Source organism: Marmota monax, unplaced genomic scaffold, assembly GCF_021218885.2.
Source record: "Marmota monax isolate L192 unplaced genomic scaffold, Marmota_monax_Labrador192_F-V1.1 WCK01_AAM20220418_F8-fsc00048, whole genome shotgun sequence".
Lineage (NCBI taxonomy): Eukaryota > Metazoa > Chordata > Mammalia > Rodentia > Sciuridae > Marmota > Marmota monax.
In genome coordinates this window covers 5,438,568-5,464,830 of record NW_026694895.1, presented here as the reverse complement: position 1 = coordinate 5,464,830, position 26,263 = coordinate 5,438,568, and the positions used below count along the sequence as shown (strand labels likewise).

General features: G+C 34.0%; 1 protein-coding gene across 9 annotated transcripts in view; it reads right to left on the bottom strand.

Annotated features, from left to right (window-relative positions):
* Nucleotides 1-1,370: 1,370 nt before the first annotated feature.
* Prpf40a (pre-mRNA processing factor 40 homolog A) overlaps nt 1,371-26,263 on the bottom strand; it is a 65,169-nt gene continuing 40,276 nt past the window's right edge. For 5 of the 9 annotated variants that reach the window (XM_046426859.1, XM_046426862.2, XM_046426864.1 and 2 more), the window contains 16 exons: nt 18,927-19,035; nt 18,270-18,334; nt 17,705-17,869; nt 16,745-16,853; nt 15,692-15,842; nt 14,539-14,672; nt 10,015-10,129; nt 9,750-9,853; nt 9,525-9,641; nt 9,087-9,224; nt 8,674-8,769; nt 6,149-6,235; nt 5,969-6,065; nt 5,821-5,882; nt 4,745-4,876; nt 1,371-3,412 (listed from right to left, as the gene is read on the bottom strand). In XM_046426859.1, the coding sequence (XP_046282815.1) occupies nt 3,320-3,412; nt 4,745-4,876; nt 5,821-5,882; nt 5,969-6,065; nt 6,149-6,235; nt 8,674-8,769; nt 9,087-9,224; nt 9,525-9,641; nt 9,750-9,853; nt 10,015-10,129; nt 14,539-14,672; nt 15,692-15,842; nt 16,745-16,853; nt 17,705-17,869; nt 18,270-18,334; nt 18,927-19,035 (1,774 nt within the window). In that variant the 3' untranslated portion in view covers nt 1,371-3,319. The remainder of the gene's footprint in view (nt 3,413-4,744; nt 4,877-5,820; nt 5,883-5,968; nt 6,066-6,148; nt 6,236-8,673; nt 8,770-9,086; nt 9,225-9,524; nt 9,642-9,749; nt 9,854-10,014; nt 10,130-14,538; nt 14,673-15,691; nt 15,843-16,744; nt 16,854-17,704; nt 17,870-18,269; nt 18,335-18,926; nt 19,036-26,263) is intronic. The other 4 variants (XM_046426861.1, XM_046426863.1, XM_046426865.1 and 1 more) reach the window with 1 other exon arrangement.

Sequence of the window (26,263 nt, the reverse complement as noted above, 5' to 3'; positions counted from 1 at the left end):
GAGGCTGGCCTTGACTTTATGATCCTCCTGCCTCAGTTTCCCAAGTTATTGGAGTTATAGGAGACCACCACCATGTCCAGGGGGTACAGTTTAAAGTAAAGCAGTAAGGATAGCTAAATTAAAATCTATCTGGGGCTGGGGATGTGGCTCAAGCGGTAGCGCGCTCGCCTGGCATGCGTGCGGCCTGGGATCGATTCTCAGTACCACATACAAATAAAGATGCTGTGTCCGCTGAAAACTAATATATATATATATATATATATATATATATATTATATATATATATATAAAACTAATATATATATAAAACTAATATATATATATAAAACTAATATATATATTAAATATATATATATTAAACTAATATATATATTAAATATATGTATATATATATATATATTAAATATATATATATATAAAATTCTCTCTTTAAAAAAAAAAAAAAATATCTGGAATTGACAGACATCCGAAAGGAAAAATGAAATACAGAGAGTTAAGGAATTAAAGTACTTTGTTTCATATTTTCAGATCTAAAGTACTTAGCTTTCAAAAATGTTTATTTTTTCAATTTATAAATTACATATTGTTTGAGACTATGAACTTTCCAGAAAAAGAGCACAGCAACAGTTTGTTTATCCTACCACTCGGAATTACCTTAATTTAGGAAAACCTTTTTTTATTTGTATTTGGGTAAAGTCAGGCCCAATTAAGCAAAAGTCAAAAGAAGAAATAGCTGTGATTAATCATTATTCAAATTTACTTGGCAGCATAAAAACTACTTTTATGTTAAAAAATAAGATAGAGTACATTATTTAAATTCACTTAGATAGCAAATAATTCTTAATACCTGATTGATTAAATTATCTAACTTCTCATACAAATTCAATTTTCCCAACATGGAAATATTATAGACTGGGAGAAAATAAGAACAATTTTTGAGATCCTGATTTTAGCTAAGTTAATTGTATTAATGAACATTATCCAGTAATTCATATAATAGTGATGTTAAGGGGAAAAATAAACCCTCAACATTGTCTGGGCCTTATGTTTGAACACACTAATAGAACCAATACCAAGATATTTCAGCTTTATCTAAACTGAAACCTTAATCTATTAAGTTAAAAATACCCAGTTTTCTGTTTTAATAAAATCTCCCATCACCTATTCCTTCAGACAATAAGCAATCTCTGGCAGCTAGATCAGTCACTTCATTCACATCTTTTATAGGAAAGATGTTGTGTTTTTTGAGTTACCACGTGTTAACTTATTAGAGCGAATAATTTGCATGGGTGAACTACAATTGAATTTATATCTTGGAGGAACTGGAAGATGTAGTAAGATTACAAAAAAAATCTATTCTGAGGACATGCTAAAACATCAATAACTTTTTATTTTAAATAGAAAAATCAAAACTTTTTTGAAAACTGTACTTGAAAAATCATCAATCATGGAATAATTAAAGCAATGTTTTACAGATTCTAAATTCTCTTGTGAAACATTACTAGTATATCTCCCAGTATTATATGCATGTTTTAAAGATTTGGCCATTGACTTCCATGTCAGGTGTTTAACATGATTAGCAATCATTAAAATGGGAACTCTGAAAATTAAGTCTAGGCAATTTTATTGCCAGAGTTGTTAGGTGTTTTGACTAATATAACCAGAAGAGACTAATCTTAAGCAAGTGATTCAATTTCACATTTTCTCAAAGATGATGATTCTCACTTTATATCTACAAAGTCATGTCATATTTCATAGCAGAAAAATGATGTGGCAGAAAGGATTTTAGAAAAAAAATTCACCCCCTTTTATTGAGCCTTTACACAGTGGAAACTAGATTTAATTAAAACATAGGGCAGGATGGGAAAGAGCTGTCTTGGTCATTTTCACTTTCAAGCTCATTAAGAGAATGAGGAAAGACTTTTCTTGTAAATCTCAACCTGAAATAGGATATCTTAGTGTCCAAATTAAAAGAACAAAGATAATACCTACAATAATACCAAAGACTGTGCTAAAATTTTCTTTCTTAAAAAAATCTCCTGCACTGAAGGAAAATAGTATAAATTACATCACCAACCTTCAAAAGTTAGCATGTAAAGGGTATTCTATCTTCAAACCATTGCCTAAAATATTCCATAGGAAATTTATAGGTAAAAAACAAATCAAGGGACCTCAAATGCACTGATTTATAATATTCTTAAATATTAAAAAGGGAAAGTAAACTAGCTATTTATGGGTAAGATGAAGCAAATTTCTAGCATCTTTAAAATGATTATACAATTTCTTTAGAGCTGAGCAGTTTAAGTAGAAATAAATACTAGTACGCACTAGAAGAGAAGGTTTAATAATTGATAAAAATGTACAAAAATATTCAAATCAGAAATGCTTTAGAATGTGTACCACGAAGTCAATACTTCTCAGTGAGTAGGGAAGGTAAAAGCCCTCCTCAATGGAAAAAAAAAAAGAGAGAGAAAGAAAACAAAAAAAGAAAAAAAATTGGATAAAAAAATCAAGACAACTGTTAAAGAAAATGTTTTAAAGTCAACATTGATTTTTTTTTTTCTTTTTTGACAAGTATATTGCAACTATCACTTAAAGATTGGTGGCACATTCTTTAGTAGGTCCTTAAGGCAATATATTTAATCTAATTTACAATTTGATTCGATGTTACCTTTTTTAAACATCACCTCAAAATAGATGCTCAAAATAATGCCCTCACAATAGCCTTTTTAAAATGTCAGATGTTTCATAAAAAATAACGGTGGCTTTATTACAGCAGTGCTTATTGCACCACTAGAGTTAAGGGTCTACCAAGTTTCCATCAAAAACACCCATTTCTTACAAGCTCACCATAATAGATCACATTGGCTGTAACCAGTTGGGTAGTGCACAAAAAAGCAGATATATTGGTTGCTGGTGCTTTTTTTTGTACTACGATATTATCAAAAAAATTGTCATATATCTTCAAAATCCAACTTCTAAAAGTAAATCAAATCACCTCATGACTTAAGACTTTAGAACAAAGTAGAGACATTTGCAGTTATCAGTAAATTGCCACCTTTAATCCATCCTGCAGTGCCCTATGAAAGGGTCACAGAAAGACAGTTATGACTGTAGGAAAATATGATTCTTGATACAGAATCAGAAGTTATTTTCAATTTCTTTTGCTTATATAAAGTCCACAATAACAATACTTAAATGCACTTTTTTTTTTTCTGTGATACAATTAAAACCCAGTGTTATTTAAACTGAACTTAAAATAGAGTCCCTGGTCTGAATTAGACTTTAAATCATACTGTAAACATATATTTGGTATAATTTATTGATCATCATCCAGTTGCTCCAAAAGGGTTCTTCTGCGCTTTTCTAATTCACCTTCACTCAGTTCACTGCCAGAAGTATCCCAATTACCCTGAAAAGACATTGAACATAATTACAGATGTTAGTAGTCAGAAGATTATAAAGTAATAAATCTGTGAGAAAAGAGTCAAGATTTATATGGATTCTCTTCCAAAGAAGCACACATTTTACAGGGTTAAAAGACTGAGTTCTTACTCAAAAGCCCATCAAATGGATCCATTAGTGGAAAAAACTTGAATTTTGAAACCAGAAGAACGATACACACTGGTTTCTTCTCTTCCCTTTTACGAAACTGAATGAGGCTTCTTGTTTATACTTATTAGAAAGCTATGTGCTTACATTCTTGGTAATATATTTGCACAGATTCTAGGTAGCACTCTATTACAGAAAGGAAAGTATTATTATTCTAAGATTCTACTGTTCAAACATACTACATTTACAAGCAGGGCAAGATTTAGACAAAATAAACAAAAACATGGCATTCTCTGAGAAACACAACCTTTGTAGAGTGGATAGACTTCACCCAACCTCCTTTACAAATTGTTTAACCCACTGTTAAGAAAAAGTACTAACAGAGGAGGGTAGGATTTCATTCTTTACTACGGTTGTCATTAAGACTCACCTGTTGCATACAGATTTAAAAACCACCACAAAAAAACCCTGCTCTATATCAACTGGATCCGAATAGCCAAAGGTAGAGAGAGTAGGGACCAGGGCTAATCTACATGGTTAAGGATCTTTCTCCACTGATAATTCCTAGGCGTTAATTACCCTTGCGAAAGACATTTGTATAAGAAATTGGCAAAGCAAAGATTTGCATTATCATGTGCTCTGCCATTCATATTTACATTATGTATATATGAGAAACTAATTATTTAACATGATAATAAAGTCTGTATTTGGCTTGTATTCTCTTTTTCTTTTGTGTTCACCCATTCCCCAATTCATATTTCTAAATGTTACTGCAATGCTACCTTTTGAAACTAGTAAAGGTGAAACGATGACAACTGTGGATATCCAAAGAATCCCTGCAGAGTCTATATTTTATATCCCTTAAACAAAAAGAAAAAAAAAATCCTTAAAAATTGATCAGAAAACACCCACTGTCACTTATTAGTGAGAATGTACAAACCAGAGACCATATTCTTTCTTAGTGTAAATGTTAAAACTATAGTTACAGAATGCTGTTATTTTGTAAGGGATATAAAATTTGGGACAGTCAAATCAGGTCATTCATGACAGTAAGTATTAGAAAACACTTTTGTAAGAAAAGCAGTTAACTGATATAGTTTCCCTCAATGGCAGCAAACTGAAAGTCAATAGACTTCTTGAAACCACTTTTCTATTTTTGTAAATGTAAGAATAAAACAACCGAAATACTTACAGAATCTTTTCCAGTCTTTTTCTTAGGTGATTTGTGTTTTGATTCTGATCTTTGTCTACTTCTATCTTTTTCACTTTCCCGATCTTTTTCTTTTTTATCCTTCTCTCGCTCAGCATCTGATTCTGGAGAGTCCTATGTAAATAAAGTTACTTGTTTGTATTTTCATAGAGATGCCATTCTATCTTTTAAAAATCCACATACAGATAATATTTAACATGCACTCATAATATTAGTGTTCCTAGAGTGGGAAAATATAATTTGAATTGTTAACCTCAAGTGTTTGATAAAATTTCCCAAAGACTTATGGAAGGAGACAGTCTTTCCCATGAGTAGGATGACATTACCATTTAGTGGTAAAACACCACTAAAAAGAAGCCTCCCTATTACTTTAGATAGGTTATATTACATAAATACAGACAACATTTTTTTTCTTCTATTGTGCTGAGCATTGAACCTAGGGCCTCATATGTGCTAAGCAAGCATGTACTTTTACCACTGAGCTACACCCCCAGCTCAGATATTCTATTTTCTTACCACTCCAACGTACTATCAGTTGATTTAGATATAAAATATTGCTGTTAGCTTAGCTGTAAATGAAATTCTTTCCTTAAAATTACTGCTGTAAATGAGGGATTTCCTAAAATATAAGATTCATGCCAAGAATCTCTCTTAATCAGATACGCACAAATTTATGTGAGCACCAATAAAAAAATTTCAATTCAATAAGTGATATCCTGTTGAATATATACCTAAAGATGAAGAACTATAATCGCTGAAAAGTGGTTGTTTAAACGTTAAAATTTGTGTTTCTCAACAACAGTTGTGATACATAAACACACACACCCTCACTTTGGGGTCTGTCTTGAAGATTAAAGACAAGGGTAAGAATTCTGACACTGGCATGTGTATTTGTTTGAAGTTTACCAAATGATTTTAATGTAAGGTTAACTACAAAAGTCTGTACACGCCTAAACTAGACTACAAAGGATTAGGTTGGGAGAAGGTTCTAATAGCCACTGAGAAAGCTAAGAAAAACCAAAGCCTAGGTTGAATGTAAAAGCATGAATCTTGCTTACAGATTTATGTCTCCTCTTCTTGCTTTTCTTCTTATGCTTTTTTGATTTCTTATAACTTCTCTCTGAAGAGCATAAAAGGAAAAATAAAGTGTAAGAATTTGAGGCAATAAACGGGTCAATAATTTTGATCAATAACTAGAAATCTCACCAGACTCAGCACTAGAAGAATGTTCTGAAGCAGAACGGGACTCTGAACGCTGTCGTTTTTTCTTCGAATGACTGTCATCATCATCTGAATCTGACCCCTAAATAATACAAATAATCTAATTCACAATGATGCTGCTAAATATTTTAGTACATTCAGGGTGCCATCTTTAAACTTCCTTACCGATCGGGAGCGGGAACGTTTCCTATGATGTTTTTTAGATTTCTTAGAATGTTTCTTGTTCTTTGAATGATGATGTTGACATTCATGCTACCAGGGTAGAAGAAAATTTCAAGAATTTACATTTGCTTTACATAGTGGATCATAAAGTCTTTTAGAAGTCACACAAAAACTTCTTAGATTGAAATGCCACATATGTAGGATGTAATCCCTGGAGATCATGCAAAGAATCATTAATCATTTTAACAGTTTCTGTTTTTTTTTTTCTTACTCATGCTATACCCACTAATTGAGACATCTAAATAAAAAATGATCTTAAAAGTATTAGTAGTGAGAATAGGTTTTTTTAACATGGGGGAGCGGGGTACCAGGGATTGAACTCTGGGAAACTTGGCCACTGAGCCACATCTTCAGCCCTGTTTTATATTTTACTTAGAGATAGGGTCTTCATTGAGTTGCTTAGCATCTTGCCCTTGCTGAGGGTGGATTTGAACTTGTGATTCTCCTTCTCAGTCTCCTAAACTGCTGGGATTACAGGTATGCACCACTGCGTCCAGCAGTAAGAACAATTTTAACAAGAATGAAAATGTTAGGAGGGAAAATTGATACAGTCTAGAAAGGTATAATATGAAGAATAGTCCCAAATGCTTTCAATAACAATGAAACAATGAAATATAGTGACATTCAGACATTTAAAAAAAATTTTTTTTTAAGAATCTGGCTTTGTCTAACAAGTTATGCAAGGCACTAAGATAAAGAATAACCTCAGAGACACACTTAATCTGAGATAAACAAGGTTGGTCTCAGAATAAATGCAAAATCTACTTTTTCTTTTCCTCCAAGAACCATTTTCTTCATATTCAAATAAGATACCCTTAGGCATGCAAATGATGTCTCTTCTTAACTCCCTCTAAAACAATTATCAGGTTAGCTAGAAAGGGAAAGTATTGCAATAAAAGCTTCTTGATCCTAAACACGTGTATGGCTTTGGAAATGGACTGTTTCAACTGCTTAGGTGGAAACAAAGAATCTGCCTCAGAAAAAACCCTTATCCTCTTGTATCAATGAATGTAACCTTTCTTTTCTACCTCAAGGCCCAAATTAAAAATCTGAATGTGTTTAGCCTTTCTCTATGTACTATCTTTACCTCCATTTACCAAGTCATTAACTTATCCCCAGCACAAAATGAAAAAAATATGGTTGGAGATTCTTGAGTTGGGGAAAAACAGATAGGGCATTATTTAGATTGGAGTATTTCAAAATTCACAATATAAGCAGGGTGCAGTAGCACATGCCTGTAATCCCAGCAATTTGTGAGGCCAAGGTAGGAGGACTGCAAATTCAAAGCCTGCCTCAGCAACTTTGTGTGACCCTGTCTCAAAAAATAAAAAGGGCTGCGGATGTAGCTCAGTGGTAAAGGGATGCTGGATTAAATCCCTGGTACTGGGGCAGGATGGGGAGTGGAAAATTCAAAGTACATTCTAATGCTTGGGAATCTGGCTAAAAATTAAGATTCACAAGTGGAATTTCTATGTGATTGGGTCTGGTGTCTGCATTCCTGAGAAATTCCTAGATAATTCAGATGCCATTGGTCTAAACTAAGGGTAGAAGAGCTCAAAGGCAATAGGAACAGATACAGAGGCAGCTGTGAAACAATATGCGCTACATGAGTACATAGTAGTACAAGAAACTGTTAACGGTGATATTAATCAATAATAATAAATCCAAAGAGGTAGTAAACAGACAAGTAATCTTTGTGCAGGATTACAATGCTAACATTACAATTATGAATTTGTACAATCTTTTGGTTTGTTGCAAAGCATTAGCTTATTAAGAGAACTTTTTGAAAACACTGACCCTGGAGCCAAAAAGCTTGTGCTGGAATCCCTTCCCTGAAAGGTACTTCATATTTCACTTTGCTTGGTTTACTGATCTGTAACTTCGTAAGTTTTTATGAGGATTTACTTCATACACATAATGTATATCAAAGAATTTGAACACTGCTTAATAGCATCAATATTATTTTTGAATCATTATCAATGGAGCATATTTACAAGTGACTACCTGAAACCTTCATCAAAGCCTGCATATTATTCGACTAAAGGAACATTTTCATTATGCACTTTAATAAAACTATTTGCCCCATTTTTTTTTTCCCGAGAAACTCTCTGGGTTTTCTGTACATCCAATGAAGTATATAATACCTGAAACATCCTTAAAATAGGGTTTTTTTTAAATTGCTGTATAACAAAATTTCAAGTTTTAAGTTTACTAGTCAATCAATGAATTTCTGAAAACTATTAAAAAATATACATTCTTTACACACGACTCTGGATATTCCCATGAAAACTTGCAGTTTATTTCACTTTAAAACTTTCCACAGAAATAAAACATTCTGTACACTTCCCAAGTAACTATATTTGACAAAAGCAAGAAAATGTTAAGAAATATATTTTGATCATTCAAAAATTTTAAATATTTTGTATGTTTTGTAGTATTTCATTCAGTTATGAGAATAATAAAATTACCTCAAGCACATGCATAAAATCTTTAAATATTCTTTTCCTTTCAGACTCTAGAGTAATGTCTTCAAATGCTGGCTCTTTTACAAATCTCTCCCGGATCTGAAAAAAATCAGTAATATGATAAACATATGAATGCCAAGGAAAAGTATACCAGTATGCTTTTGAAAAAGAAATCAAATTAACAAGTAAAAACTGTGATAAGCTCATCCTCTAAAAGTGTACTTATTGTTTTCTTCAAAAGTCCAAATCATTAATATTCATAAATGTAGAGTCACAGCTGACTTAATAAATGTTTTATATACTCTACAAATTTACCTTATTATTTGGCTTTAAAAGGGAAAATAATTAAAATTTTTTTATTTTCAGTTGTTTTTTAAAAAATAAAAACAAACAAGAAAATTTCCAAGTACACATACATCTTCCCAGACAGCATCCAACTCTATTGGAGGAGTAGCCTGTTTCAGCATGCTCTTGAATGCAGATTCTTTTCGTTTCATCTTCCGAGCCTCCTCTTTTTCTCTTTCACGTTCACGGGCTTCTGCCTTTTCTAGTAACTATTAGAAAATTATATTTAATCAGTTATAATAGTATGATTATTACTAGTGTTATCTGAAATTCACTGTTCTAATTTAGAAGTATTCTTACATCATTCCTATGGATTAATTTATCTACAACATTAATTTAAGCAGAGCAAGCTTGCCATAATCTTTCATCACATATATTATTTGTTTCACTTTGCCCTACCGTATAAAACCCTATTCACATCCTCATATCAACAGCCTATTATTCAAATAACTTTTAGCTAAATATGATAAAAACTGCATTAGTTATGTGTGACAGTTAAAATTACTTACACTATTGAAAGCCAACTTGATATTTCCAGCATCTAATGTAGTCGACCTTTTAGTTGAACTGATTATTGCCACAAAGTCTTCAAAAGTAGTATTTACTTCAACTACAAATCCTTTGTCCTAAAACCCAGAAATCTTGTTATAAAATAACACAAAATCACAGGAATACAGTAATAATTTGTAAAATGGACTACAGGTTAATAGTCAAGAAGAAGTATGCTGATTTACCTTTAGAATGTCTTTTATTATCTTTTTTTCATCATGATAACGTGCTTTAAGATCCTCAACATAAAACTTGAAAAGATCAAGTGCAGTTGATCCTAATGAAAAAACTAAAGAAGTCAAAAGCTAGCTCTAACCAAAGAGCTGCAATTACTTTTTTGTTTATAAAACAAAAATAAAATAAAGCACCCTTTACCCAACATAACCACCTTCCCTTGGGCCCATTCCAATTACTTTTGTAACTACAAGTTTGTAAAGTAAAGAATCTCACCAGGCTGACCAAGCATATTAGTGAATCGAATATCAGAACTAATAGTTGGATACAATTCCATCCAAGATGACATAGAATGAAGCTGTCCATGTTCATGCAATTCATCTAAAAATATCTGGGGAAAAACAATCATATTTTAAAAGTTATCTTTATGTACACTGGACATACAAGTGCAATACAAAAATACATTAAAAACTTAGCAATATTTAAAACTAATCCATTAATGCTATCTCAAACATATTTTTAGGTACAAAAACATTTGTTATTTGATGAAAGTAAAAACTACTTTCACACACACAATTATCCTTCAGGAAAAAAGTAACTTCAATATTACATTTTCTTTCTAGGCTTTATTTTCTGGTCCCTCAAGATAAAATATCATTTCTGGTGGTTTAAAAAAAAAATACACACACACACACACACACGTGTGTGTGTGTGTGTGTGTGAGAGAGAGAGAGAGAGAGAGAGAGACACCTTAACTTAAAATAATTGATATTACCTATCTAAAGTAATGAAGCTAAAGAATAAATATGCATATTTCTTTTCAAATATACTTTTTGTATTTAGTGGCTAGTTTGTTCTGGGTTTTGTTTTTTTTTTTTAAACAAATTGACAGGATCTATCAGGAGAATGTACAATTTTCGCAAAGTACTTTGGAAAACTAGACTCAGTAGGTCCTGATGCAGGTTTTGCCAATTTGCATTGTGATAATTTCCCAGATGATATTAATTCTGTGCATCTGGAGACTTTAATTTGAAGATCACTGCTCTATCTTAAAACTCTATCTTGGCTTCATACTTCTGAGACACTACACATTTCCTTGGTCCTCAAAGTTTCTCGTCAATCTTTTCTACACTTGATGTAAATTCAGAGAACAGGTTTTTTTTTTTTTTTTCCTCTAATTAGTTATACATGACAGTAGAATGCATTTTGACTACATCCTACATAAATTGAGTATAACTTCTCATTTGTCTGGTTGTACATGATGCAGAATTACACAGGTCATAAAACCATAAATGTACCTAAGGTAATAATGTCCAATTCATTCTACTATCATTCCTATCCTCATGTTCCCTCCCCTCACTTCATTCCCCTCTGTTTAGTCCAAAATACTATTATTCTCTCCCAACCTTATTGTGAATTAGCATCCGAGTATCAGAGAAAGCATTGGGCCTTTGGTTCTTTGGAATTAGCTTATTTCTCTTAGCATATTAGTCTCCAGCAGTTCCATCCATTTACCAGCAAATGCCATAATTTCATTCTCAAGGCTGAGTAATATTCCATAGTATATATATATATATATATACTAGTTTCTTTTATCTATTCATCTGTTGAAGGGCATCCAGGTTGTTTCCACAACTTGGCTATTGTGAGTTGAGCTGCTATGAACACTGATGTGGCTATGCCACTGTAGTATGCTGATTTTAAGTCCTTTAGGTATAAACCTAAGAATGGGATAACTGAATCAAATGGTGGTTCCCTTCCAAGTTCTCTGAGGAATCTCCATATTGCTTTCCATAATGGTTGTAGTGATTTGCAGTCCCACCAGCAATGTATGAGTGTACCTTTTTCCCGATATCCTAACCAACATTTATTGTTGCTTGTCTTCTTGATGATTGCCATTCTGACTGGAGTGAGATGAAATCTCACTGTAGTTTTGATTCGCATTTCTCTAACTGATAGAGATGTTGAACATTTTCTTCATATATTTGTTGATTGATTGTACTTCTACTTCTGTGAGATGTCTGTCCAGTTCCTTTGGCCATTTATTGATTAGGTTATTTGTTTTTCGATGTTGAGTTTTTAAAATTCTTTGTATATCCTGGAGATTAATGCTCTATCTGAGATATGTGTGGTAAAGACAAGACTTTTTTCCCATTCTGTAGGCTCTCTCTTCATGTTATTGTTTCCTTTGCTGTGAAGCAGGTTTTTAGTGATATTCCATCCCATTTATTGATTCTCGATTTTAGTTCTTGCACTTTAGGAAACTGGTTAAGGAAGTCAGTCCCTAGTTGACATGTTGAAGATTTGGGCCAACCTTTTCTTCTATCAGGAGCAGGGACTGTGTTCTGGTGCTTAAGTCTGTTATCCACTTTGAGTTGATTTTTGTGCAGGGTGAGAGAGAGGGGTTTAGTTTAATTTCATTTGTTACATATGTATTTCTAGTTTTCCTAGTACCATTTGTTAAAGAGGCTATCTTTTTTCAATTATGTTTTGGCTCCTTTGTCTAGTATGAGATAACTGTATTTATGTGGATTTGTCTCTGTGTCTTCTATACTGTACCAATGCTTTATGTATTGGTTTTGGTGACAATACCATACCATTAGAAACAAATAAACAAACAAACAAACAAAAAACTATGGCTCTGTAAGTACTGGTATTGTGATGCCTCCTGCTTCACTTTTCTTCCTAAGGACTGTTTTGGTTATTTTGGGTCTCTTATTTTTTCAAATTAATTTAATGATTGCTTTTTCTATTTTTATGAAGAATGTCACTGGGATTTTAATAAAAATTGCATTAAATATGTATAATGCTTTTGGTAGTAAGGCCATTTTGACAATGTTCATTCTGGCTATCCAAGAGCATGGGAGATCTTTCAATCTTGTAAGGTCTTCTTCAATTTCTTTCTTTAGTGTTCTGTAGTTTTCACTGTAGAGGTCATTCACCTCTTTGTTAGCGTGATTCCCAAGTAATTTTTTTTTTTCTTTATTGAGGCTATTGTGACTGGGATTGTTTTCCTAATTTCTCTTTCAGTGGATACATCACTGATGTATAAGAACACATTTATGGGTGTTAATTTTTGTATTCTGCTACTTTGCTGGATTCGTTTATTAGTTCTAGAATGTCAAATACCAGTTTTAAGACTTCAAAAACAAAAACAAAACAAATCCCCACAAAACCTGCCTTAGTTGGTCATAGATGTGGTAAACATTTATTATTACCTGATTGGCCAATGAGTATTCAATTAAAAAAAAAGTTATCATCAAAAACATTACTGAAAACTTTCTTTTCATTTATGTTCTTTTGTTGTAAATGCTAATTTTCTCTTTTGATTCATTTTCCTGAAGTTCTAAATACACTTTAGAAGGTTAGAATAGCATATAAATTACTGGGCTGATAATCTCAAGGATCTTTATCAATATATCCTTTAACACCAGTTATACTAAGAGTAATCACAAACCAAGCCAAATATATATCAATCCGATTTCAAGCCACATTTTAGACTTAAAAGATCCATTGAGCCTTTGCATGAAAATTTCTTCCTCATAGTCTCCAGCCCCAGTATGATAGTCTGTATTATATTCTCACATTTTCTGTGACCAAGATTTCCATTTAATTTTCATATCTCCTTATTTTAAAAATCACTACATACTTTTAAATCTTCATAGCTGACACTAAAGGGCAATAGCTGTAGTGTAACAGTCCTCTTAAAAATCTCTTCTCAGAATGGGGATATAGCTCAGTTGGTAGAGGGCTTGCCTTGCATGCACAAGGGCCTGGGTTCTAATTCCCAGCAACACACACACACACACACACACACACACACACACACACATTTGTTCTCCTTTTCTTTCTGGTCACACAGCTGCTTATCTAAAAACAAGGTTTTCTAGCCTCTTCAATAGTGATCTGTGACCATGTTAGTAAATTCTCAAGAACTGAATATGAATGAAATCAATTAATGCTTCCATACCTCTGGCTTTATAAAGATCTACCATTTCCATTTTTTTCCAAGCTACAATGTGATTATAAGGACACATTTTAGTCAGGGCTACTGTGACAGGGCACTGGAATTTCAAAATGCAATATTTCAGACTCCCTTACAGACATACTGAATCAAATTCCTGAGGTAAGGCTCAATAATCTGTGGTTTTAAGAGTCTCCCAAAAGATCCTCTAGAAAACCACCAAGATAAAGGAAATTATCAGCATAATAACTTTGTATTATTTATGATTATTTATTATTTAGTCCTTATTCCATAGGACTAAAATTCATGCTATTGGCAATAACACTGTAGATTGTCAGTGGGGAAAACTTTTCTGAAAGCCCTCTAGGTGATTCTATGATGCACTAAGTGTTGAGTATCACTGCCTATTCCCTGCACTTGCACTCGACCACATGCCTTGCCCTAATCAGATTATTATTGCAAGAAACTATCTTACTTAAACCATTATTACTAAGCACTTATTCCAATATAGTGATTAATAAAAGAGCCTGTAATCAAAGCTGGGTATTCTAAGTCTAACTTCACTATTCAGTAAATGTTGAATTTTCCCCAAATAAAAATCTTAGCTATCAACACTCACCTTACATATCAGCCTTCCACATTCCCTTGCCTAAAATGGCTATTAATGCAGCTATCTAATTGTTGAAGTTAAAGAATTAAGTGTGTAGAATTCACCACAAAGACTAAGCCAATGATCTGGGAACAGGTGTCTCAAACATTGATACATTGTTTGTATCAATGTTCTAGCCCAGTAAGCATATTATAAAACTAAGTTAGAGAAGAAATTTTTCCACTACCTGAAAAGATTCCCTATTTTTACGTTGTCGTCTTCTTTCTCTTAGCAAACTCTTCTGTTTTTCTTCTTCTTCTTCCTTTTCTAGAGCTCGAATATGCTCTTCAAAGCAAATTAATGCATCTTCTTTGTCCATGTCTAAAGTGTTTTTCAGATAAAAATAAAAATTGCAAATTATAAGAAAAGCAGTTTAACTATTTAACACCCTACAAATTTAAAATTCACATTGAAAATAACTTTTTACAATCAAATATGATTTATAATTGTAATGAAAAGTTTCAAAGAGAATTTCAAAAAGAACTCTATAATAAACAATGAAGATGAAATAGGACACCTAATGACAAAATTTAATAAAAATAAAATAATTATGCAACACATGCCAGAAATACCAAAAGTACCCCAGAAGCTTTTCTAGGAGCGGTGTCACTTTATCAACAGGGTACGTTATAGGAAATAGGTCACAAGTTGATTTTATCACTGTGCGAACACCACAGAGTATACCTACACAAATTAAAGAAGACTACAACATCACTATGCAAGTTAATTCTTTGGGACCACCACTGTTAACTAAATATTATACAATGTGTGATTACACAAAATTCTAGGCCCTATCAAAAAAAAAAAAGAAAAAAAAAATCATTGAAGCATGATTCTCAGGCGGACGGAACAATAAGCTGTAATTTAAAAGCAACTCAGTAATCCAGAAAAGGTACTTGATGAAACCAATTGTGAAAAATTTTTTGCTTTTTGTGAAACACTCAAGTTACTACCCATGGGTGAGGCCTTGGGTTCCATCCCCAGGACTACATGCACAAAAAAGTTATTATATCAACAAGACAGTATAAGTAAAATGGGGCAATTTGCATTCAAATGCCAAATTACACATAAAAAACTAAGTACAATTTCAAGTTTGATGCATGATTTGCATATTTCAAGAAGTCTTCTGTTAAAGGTAACTTAGATTATGAAAAAAAAATTTTATCTTAAATCACAAACTTAAATGTAAAGAAATATCACACTTGCATATAAATAAAACACTCTTTTCAGTAACAAACAATTCTTTAAAACTAAGTGATCTCATGTAAAAAGTGAGAATCATTTTTTGTTGACGCAGGACATTGTTTAAAAACAATTTTCTCATTATTCATTATTCTTACTCTGTAACTCCTCATCTTCTGCGAAAGTTGGATTATCCATTAGATACTGCTGTGCTTCAGACCAAGTTGTAGAGTATGTTACATTAGCCATGTTGTCAAGTATGTTTTTTAATGCTTCCCAATTTCTTTTTCGCAACTGCTTTGCTTGTTCCTACAACAAAAGTAAGAATAAACTTACTGAAGTTTAAAGTGATTGCAATTAATGAAGATTTCTTTTTATTCTGATGAATCAATTTCAAACATTATGAATTTGTTTTAAATAATGATACTACTTATTTGGCCAGTGTTCTTGTATATTTTCCCGGCTTGTACTTATCTGCAATTTTTTCACTTCTCTTCAAAACCAGAATTTGGGAGCCATGTTTTTATTTTTTAATCGACACTCCATAAACTTTCTTCCTCCCACTATACATTAGAGACACAACTATAACTAACGTTACTGTGGATGAGTCACATAGTGGTATAATGCTAAGGTCTTCACTGACCTTCAGATATGTTCAAAGTTGTAATAATACTGGCTTTTACGTATGTTTCTTTAAAACTTGATTATACAAAATTAATTAATTTAATACTGAATTAATTTAATACTAATTAATTTAATACTGAATTACCCCAATATTAAACAATGAAAAAGAAATGTATAAAGCAAGTGTTTTAAAACACTATCTTCCAAGTTCTGTTTAATAAAAACAACAGCAAATAATTGTCATTCTTTCAACAACCATAAGTGAATTATAAGCAAGAAAACTGAGTAATTCTGAATGTGACAAGGCTTAAAAAAAAAAGTTATTTTTCAATAAGGCAGGCAATTAATGGCAAGCAATCAATACCTACTGGAATTTCATCAGCACTTATAATGTCAGAGAAAGGAAGATAAAGAAGCTTATTTTTATGGGAGCAATCAATTCTACAATTAAATTTAACTTTTAATAACTAGATCTGACACACTATATAAAGTGAACAAACTACTTGACAGAATGGATATATAAAATGACATAATCTGAGTGAAGAAACTTTTTTCTACAAATACATTAAATAAAGAATAAATAATACCTTTTCTTTTTTCGACAGAAAGAACAAAACATCTTCATAGATTTCAAGACGATCACGTTCTGATATTGCATTCCAGACTTCCATCTCTCCAAAAATTTGTTCTGCCTTTCTATTCATTAAAAAAATGATATTTTTCATCATACTGTGAAAATTTTGAATCATTTTCATATTAATCTAAATTTAAACCCACTAAAATGAATGCTTTTCAATCTAATTTCATAACTGTATGCAACTTTTTTGATAATTAAGTGGATAGATAATACCTTTTGGGCAATGTACTGTACTGTACACTGTCCTGTATCACTTAGGGTGCTCATAAAAAGTTATTAGAAATTTGGTTAACACAGAAAATGTACCAACTTAAAAGAAATTACAGATGTTCACTCAGATTTTTCTGGAATACTGAGAAAAACAAAGAAACATATAGGGAAAATAAGCTTAGAAATTTATTGCAGAATTTTTTTTAAATACTTTTCTTAGTTGTAGTTAGATACAATACCTTTATTTATTTTTATGTGGTGCTGAGGATGGAACCCATCGCCTCACATGTGCTGGCAAGTGCTCTACCACTGAACTGCAACCCCAGCCCTTATTGAAGAAATTTTAATACTGAACTACCCCCAATATTAAATAATAAAGAAACATAAAATTGTGTATTTCTAATCCACAAATATAAAAAATTTCCATTTTTTATGAGTAAAATGTAATAAAACTTGACTAGTAAGTAAAATGTGATAAAGCTTGAACCCAGTCATTCTTTCCCTTTTCTTCCATTCCCAAATGATAATTAAGGCTACAAGTTAAGATCCACAAAACTGATATATCTTGTACCTCATACAACTGCCACATTCAGTCATCTAGCTTTACTACACAGCATGTACATTATCAGTTACTGCACTGAGCAAAAATATAAAACAAACATTGCAGTAAACACATTCCATACATCATTAAGAATCTTACTTGTATCTGGTTGTGGAAGTCATTTTCTCATGATTTTCAAGAAAACGCTGGAAGGATTCCTTAGCCTCTTTGTATTTTGATCTTGCTTCTTCTTTTTCCTCTTTCTCTGTCTGGACTTTATAGGCATTAAAGGCCTGCTTTTTCTCACTCAACTTTGCTAAAGCACTATATAATAGAAAAATACCATATAAGAGTAAATAAAAGCAGGAGAATCAAATTAATGCTTTGGTAAAACTACAATGTGTTCATGCATAAATTTAAAAAGTTCATAATTTATCAAAGAGAAGAAATAATCCTAGAAAGTAATTTCTAGTTTTGAAATAACTCTAATTTAATTTGTAGCAGGGTGCTCAAATTTTATGACAAATTTTGGATTTTTGATTCAGGAATGGATCCAAAAATCACATACATAAAGGGTTTTTTTTTGTTTAAAAAGTTGTACCATTTTTCAAAGCCCACCTCAACAACTTAGCAAGGCCCTAGGCAATTCTACCCAATTTTAATCTTAAATGTGGTAGTCCCACATTGCTCAAAGTGAAAAGTAAATGAAAAAATGAAGTATTACCTATATCGAGGATCATTAATGATCATTTTCATAGCTTGCTCCCATGAAGCATTGGATGGTACCCGCTGAAAACAGTGAAAAATTAAAATTTCTCATAAGTATAGAAAAGTCAAGGAACCAAGCCTAATATTCATTATAAATGTCAAGTACTACCTTTAAATTCAAAAGTTTCTTACTGAAGGAAAATTTGTGAAATACATCTAATCACGTATTGACTTACAAGAAAACTTTAACTGAAATTTAAACAAGGTACAATTTCTACTGGCGATAAAAAAAATTAAACAATGATTACAAATAAATCTGATATTAAATATTGCGGTAGCTGGGCACAGTGGTGCATGCTTGTAAACCTAGAGACTCCATAGGCTGAGGCAGGAGAATTGAAATTTTGAGGCCAGCCTTAGCAACTTAGTGAAACCCAGTCTTAAAATAAGAAATTTTAAAAGCCTGGGAATACTGCTCAGTGGTAAAGCACCCCTAGGATCAATCCCCAGTACTGCAAACAAACAAACAAACAAACAAAAAACCCACATTTAGTTTATTTTTAGTTACAACACTTCATGACATTAGTATCTTCAATCAAGGCATCAAGGTGATTAAACTTCATAAACTTAGGCAATTATTACATGTCACATAAAAAATCTATAATAAAAATACCTTTTCTTTCAATAATTCTTTAAATGCTTGCTTTGCTTCTTCTTTTGTATTCCAAGTATATGTTTTTTTTGCTGGTTGACTCTCTTCCTCCTCTTTTTTGGGAGTAAAACTGAAATGAAATTAAAATGTTATATTGATAACTGAATAAACCATATGCATCACTTAGACAAACTGCTTAATATACTGCTTAATATTTAACAGATGAGTGAAAATTTGATAATTTTTGAATAAAGTCTCCCATAAGTATCCTGGAAACATACTTATATAAAGACAGAGAAATAAAGGTAATAGTTTTTCTGTAATAATCTTCAGTTATCAATGCTGTACAAATACCAAATTAAAACATTTAATTGTGCTAAAACACTAGCTGCACTAGTCTATAGACTAATACCTTTTAATGGCATATTTAACTTATTCAATGGTTTTATAATTAGTGCCTTAATAACATGACATCTGGATAAGTGTGCATAATTTTTATGCAGAGAACAGATGAATCTAAATCAATACTGGCAAACTATCCATTAGCCAAATCCAATCCACTATTAATTTTGGTAAATAGGGTTTTACTAGGAAACAACCTGTAAACGAGTGGTCGTTAGTTTATATATTGGTAATGGTTGATTTTGTGTTACCACAGCAAAGTTGAGTCACTGTGACAAAGACTGTATAATGCAGAAGCTCCAAAGATATACCTTTTAATATTCTATGAAAAAAATTGACTAAATACTGATCTCAAACAAAAGAAATGAAAATCAAGAATTATCAACTGTACTTGTGTGGGGGTCATTCTGAAATGAAAAAAACTGTAAGTCTTACAATTTAGTCCTATGTGAAAATAAATGAATGCAGGGAAAAAAAAAAAAAAACAACTTTAAGTAAAATGCTTAGAGGAAGAGACACTAAAGTGGATATTAACAACAACAGAAAAATACAAATATCCCCCTCCCCCCGCACCTGCAAGGTAGGCGGAACTGTGACCACCGACAGAACAGGCCCAGTGGCCCGTGGAGGGGCAGAGCTGCCAACCACGCCTGCAAGGTGGACGGACCTGCAACCCACCCGCAGGTCAGGCCCAGCAACCCGCGGACGGGCAGAGCCGCCCCACGCGCCTGCAAGGTAAGCGGACCTGTGATCCACCACCAGAATAGGTCCAGCGGCCTGCTGAGGGGCAGAGCCGCCCCCTCCCCCCGCACCTGCAAGGTAGGCGGAACTGTGACCACCGACAGAACAGGCACAGTGGCCCGCGGAGGGGCAGAGCTGCCAACCACGCCTGCAAGGTAGGCGGACCTGCGACCCACTGGCAGAACAGGCCCAGGAACCCGCGGAGGGGCAGAGCCGCCCCCCGCGCCTGCAAGATAGGCAGATCTGTGACCCACCGGCAGAACAGGCCCAGCGGCCTGCTGAGGGGCAGAACCGTCCACTTCCCCTGCGCCTGCAAGGTAGATGGAACTGTGACAACCGACAGAACAGGCCCAGCGGCCTGCGGAGGGGCAGAGCCGCCAACTGCGCCTGCAAGGTAGGCGGACCTGCCCCCCGCACCTGCAAGGTAGGCGGACCTGCGCCCAATGACAGAACAGGCCCAGTGGCCCGCAGAGGGCAAGAGCCGCCGCCCGCAAATGCAAGTTAGGCGGACCTGCTACCGACCGGCAGCACAGGCCCAGCGGCCTGCCGGCGAGGTAGGCACATTGCCCCAATTGGAGCAGGGGCAGAGCCGCCGCCCACGCCTGCGAGGGAGACTTTGCAACTATACAAGAGCAATATAAGTACATAGGGGGAAAATTCAATAACACAACAGTTTCACCAAGCAGAAAGAAACGCGAACAGTATGAAGAGACAAGGAAAGAAAGGACCACAAGCAATGCAGGTCAACTCAATGTTAGAAGAGGTAATATCTGCAGCAGATGGAATGTCAGATAAAGAATTCAGGATATACATGCTTCAGATGATCTGGAGTCTCAAGGAAGACATTAGACAGCAAAATCAGACAATGAAAGATCACTTCAACAATGAATTACATAAACAAATCCAAGAAGCAAAAGAGGGAGATAGAGGTTATAAAAAACAAACAGACAGAAATCCTAGAAATGCAGGAAGCAACAAACCAACTTAAAAACTCAATTGAGAATACTACCAGCAGAGTAGAACACTTAAAGATAGAACATCAGACAATGAAGACAAAGTATTTCAACTTGAAAAGAACATAGACAGCTCAGCAAGACTGTTAAGAAACCATGAGCAGAACATCCAAGAAATATGGGATAACATAAAGAGACCAAACTTAAGAGTCATTGGGATACAGGAGGGATAAAGGTCCAAACCAAAGGAATGAGCAATATATATTCAATGAAATAATACGAGAAAACTTCCCAGACTTGAAGAATGAGACAGAATCCCAAATCCTAGAAGCCTACAGGACGCCGAATGTGCAAAATCATAAGAGATCCACACCTAGACACATTATAATGAAGATGCACAACATACAGAATAAGGAGAGAATTTTAAAATTACAAGAGAAAGGAAGCAGATTACATTTAGGGGTAAGGCAATCAGGATAACAGCTGATCTTTCAACACAGACTCTGAAAGCTAGAAGATCCTGGAATAACATATTTCAAACACTGAAAGAAAATGGGTTCCAACCAAGAATTGTGTATCCAGCGAAATTAAGCTTCAGGATGGAAGATGAAATTAAAACCTTCCACGATAAACAAAAGTTTAAAGAATTTGCACCTAGAAAACCATCTCTTCAAAACATCCTCGGCAAAACACTACAGGAAGATGAAATGGAAAATAACGATGAAAACCAACAGTGGGAGGTAGGACAGTAAAGGGGGGAAAAATAATCAAAGAGGAAAACAAATCATGTTTAGTAACATAAATAAACAAATATGGCTGGAAGAACAACCCATATCTCAATAATAACCCTAAATGTTAATGGCTTAAACTCACCAATTAAGAGACACAGGCTAGTAGAATGGATCACAAAACAAGACCCAACAATATGTTGCCTACAGGAGACGCATTTGATAGGAAAAGACATACATAGGCTGAAGGTGAAAGGTTGGGAAAAATCATAACACTCATATGGACTTCAGAAACAAGCAGGAGTGTCCATACTCATATCAAATAAAATAGATTTCAAGCCAAAGTTAATCAAAAGGGATAAAGAGGGACACTACATACTGCTCAAGGGAACCATACACCAACAAGACATAACAATCATAAATATATATGCCCCAAACAATGGTGCAGCTATGTTCATCAAACAAACTCTTCTCAAGTTCAAGAGTCTAATAGACCACCATACAATAATCATGGGAGACTTCAACACACCTCTCTCACCACTGGACAGATCTTCCAAACAAAAGTTGAATAAGGAAGCTATAGAACTCAATAACATAATTAATAACCTAGACTTAATTGACATATATAGAATATACCAATCAACATCAAGCAGTTACACTTTTTTCTCAGCAACACATGGATCCTTCTCAAAAATAGATCATATATTATGTTACAGGGCAACTCTTAGACAATATAAAGGAGTAGAGATAATACCATGCATCCTATCTGATCATAGTGGAATAAAACTGAAAATCAACGATAAAAGAAGGAAGGAAAAATCATGCATCACTTGGAGAATGAACAATAGGTTACTGAATGATCAATGGGTTATAGAAGACATCAAGGAGGAAATTAAAAAATTCTTAGAGATAAATGAAAACACAGACACAACATATCGGAATCTATGGGACACATTGAAAGCAGTTCTAAGAGGAAAATTCATTGCTTGGAGTTCATTCCTTAAAAAAAGAAAAAAACCAACAAATAAATGATCTCATACTTCATCTAAAAATCCTAGAAAAAGAAGAGCAAAACAACAGCAAAAGAAGTAGAAGGCAAGAAATAATTAAAATCAGAGCTGAAATTAATGAAATCGAAACAAAAGAAACAATTGAAAAAATTGATAAAACTAAAAGTTGGTTCTTTGAAAAAATAAATAAAATCAACAGAGCCTTAGCCATGCTAATGAAGGGAAGAAGAGAGAGAACTCAAATTACTAGCATACAGGATGAAAAAGGCAATATCACAACAGACACTTCAGAAATACAGAAGATAATCAGAAATTATTTTGAATCCTTATAGTCCAATAAAATAGAAGATAGTGAAGGCATCGATAAATTTCTTAAGTCATATGATCTGCCCAGATTGAGTCAGGAGGATATAGACAACCTAAACAGACCAATATCAATTGAGGAAATAGAAGAAACCATCAAAAGACTACCAACTAAGAAAAGCCCAGGACCGGATGGGTATACAGCAGAGTTTTACAAAACCTTTAAAAAGGAACTAATACCAATACTTTTCAAGCTATTTCAGGAAATAGAAAAAGAGGGAGAACTTCCAAAATCATTCTATGAGGCCAACATCACCCTGATTCCTAAACCAGACAAAGACACTTCAAAGAAAGAAAACTACAGACCTATATCTCTAATGAACCTAGATGCAAAAATCCTCAATAAAATTCTGGCGAATCGGATACAAAAACATATCAAAAAAATTGTGCACCATGACCAAGTAGGATTCATCCCTGGGATGCAAGGCTGGTTCAATATACGGAAATCAATAAATGTTATTCACCACATCAATAGGCTTAAAAATAAGAACCATATGATCATCTCGATAGATGCAGAAAAAGCATCGACAAAGTACAGCATCCCTTTATGTTCAAAACTCTAGAAAAACTAGGGATAACAGGAACATACCTCAATATTGTAAAAGCAATCTATGCTAAGCCTCAGGCTAGCATCATTCTGAATGGAGAAAAACTGAAGGCATTCCCTCTAAAATCTGGAACAAGACAGGGATGCCCTCTCTCACCACTTCTGTTCAACATAGTTCTCAAAACACTGGCCAGAGCAATTAGACAGACGAAAGAAATTAAAGGCATAAAAATAGGAAAAGAAGAACTTAAATTATCACTATTTGCAGATGACATGATTCTATACCTAGCAGACCCAAAAGGGTCTACAAAGAAACTATTAGAGCTAATAAATGAATTCAGCAAAGTGGCAGGATATAAAATCAACACGCATAAATCAAAGGCATTCCTGTATATCAGCGACAAATCCTCTGAAATGGAAATGAGGACAACCACTCCACTCACAATATCCTCAAAAAAAAAATAAAATACTTGGGAATCAACCTAACAAAAGAGGTGAAAGACTTATACAATGAAAACTACAGAACCCTAAAGAGAGAAATAGAAGAAGATCTTAGAAGATGGAAAAATATACCCTGTTCATGGATAGGCAGAACTAACATCATCAAAATGGCGATATTACCAAAAGTTCTCTATAGGTTTAATGCAATGCCAATCAAAATCCCAATGGCATTTCTTGTAGAAATAGATAAAGCAATTATGAAATTCATATGGAAAAATAAAAGATCCAGAATAGCAAAAACAACTCTAAGGAGGATGTGTGAATCAGGCGGTATAGCGATACCAGACTTCAAACTATACTACAGAGCAATAGTAACAAAAACAGCATGGTACTGGTACCAAAACAGGCAGGTGGACCAATGGTACAGAACAGAGGACACAGAAACCAATCCACAAAACTACAACTATCTTATATTTGATAAAGGGGCTAAAAGCATGCAATGGAGGAAGGATAGCATCTTCAACAAATGGTGCTGGGAAAACTGGAAATCCATATGCAACAAAATGAAACTGAATCCCTTTCTCTCGCCATGCACAAAAGTGAATTCAAAATGGATCAAGGAGCTGATATCAAATCAGAGACACGCCGTCTGATAGAAGAAAAAGTTGGCTACGATCTACATACTGTGGGTTCGGGATCCAAATTCCTCAATAGGACACCCATAGCACAAAAGTTAATAACTAGATTCAACAAATGGGACTTACTCAAACTAAAAAGTTTTTTCTCAGCAAAAGAAACAATAAGAGAGGTAAATAGGGAGCCTACATCCTGGGAACAAATATTTACTCCTCACACTTCAGATAGAGCCCTAATATCCAGAGTATACAAAGAACTCAAAAAATTAGACAATAAGAGAACAAATAACCCAATCAACAAATGGGCCAAGGACCTGAACAGACACTTCTCAGAGGAGGACATACAATCAATCAATAAGTACATGAAAAAATGCTCAACATCTCTAGCAGTCAGAGAAATGCAAATCAAAACCACCCTAAGATACCATCTCACTCCAGTAAGATTGGCAGCCATTAGGAAGTCAAACAACAACAAGTGCTGGCGAGGATGTGGGGAAAAGGGTACACTTGTACATTGCTGGTGGGACTGCAAGATTGGTGCAGCCAATTTGGAAAGCAGTATGGAGATTTCTTGGAAAGCTGGGAATGGAGCCACCATTTGACCCAGCTATTCCCCTTCTCCGTCTATTCCCTAAAGACCTAAAAAGAGCATGCTACAGGGACACTGCTACATCGATGTTCATAGCAGCACAATTCACAATAGCAAGACTGTGGAACCAACCTAGATGCCCTTCAATAGATGAATGGATAAAAAAAATGTGGCTGTTATACACAATGGAGTATTACTCTGCATTAAAAAATGACAAAATCATAGAATTTGCAGGGAAATGGATGGCATTAGAGCAGATTATGCTAAGTGAAGCTAGCCAATCCCTAAAAAACAAATGCCAAATGTCTTCTTTGATATAAGGAGAGTAACTAAGAACAGAGTTGGGAGGAAGAGCATGAGAAGAAGATTAACATTAAACAGGGGTGAGAGGTGGGAGGGAAAAGGAAAGAGAAGGGAAATTGTATGGAAATGGAAGGAGACCCTCATGGTTATACAAAATTACATACAAGAGGAAGTGAGGGGAAAGGGGGAAAAAAAAAACAAGGGGGAGAAATGAATTACAGTAGATGGGGTAGAGAGAGAAGATTGGAGGGGAGGGGATGGGGGATAGTAGAGGATAGGAAAGGCAGCAGAATACAACAGACACTAGTATAGCAACATGTAAAACAGTGGATGTGTAACCGATGTGATGCTGCAATCTGTATACGGAGTAAAAATGGGAGTTCATAACCCACTTGAATCAAAGTGTGAAATATGATTTGTCAAGAACTATGTAATGTTTTGAACAACCAACAATAAAAATTAAAGAAAAATAAATAAATAAATAAATAAAAGAAAAATACAAATATGGTCTCTGAATTAAGCTGTCTCACTTTAGGAGATCTATGTACTTTCAACTGTCAAAATAGACTGTTAAAAGCCCAGTGAAAAAAGAACAGGTAGAAAAGATCTACTAAACAGTAATTAAAATCAGGTTTATTATAATGCT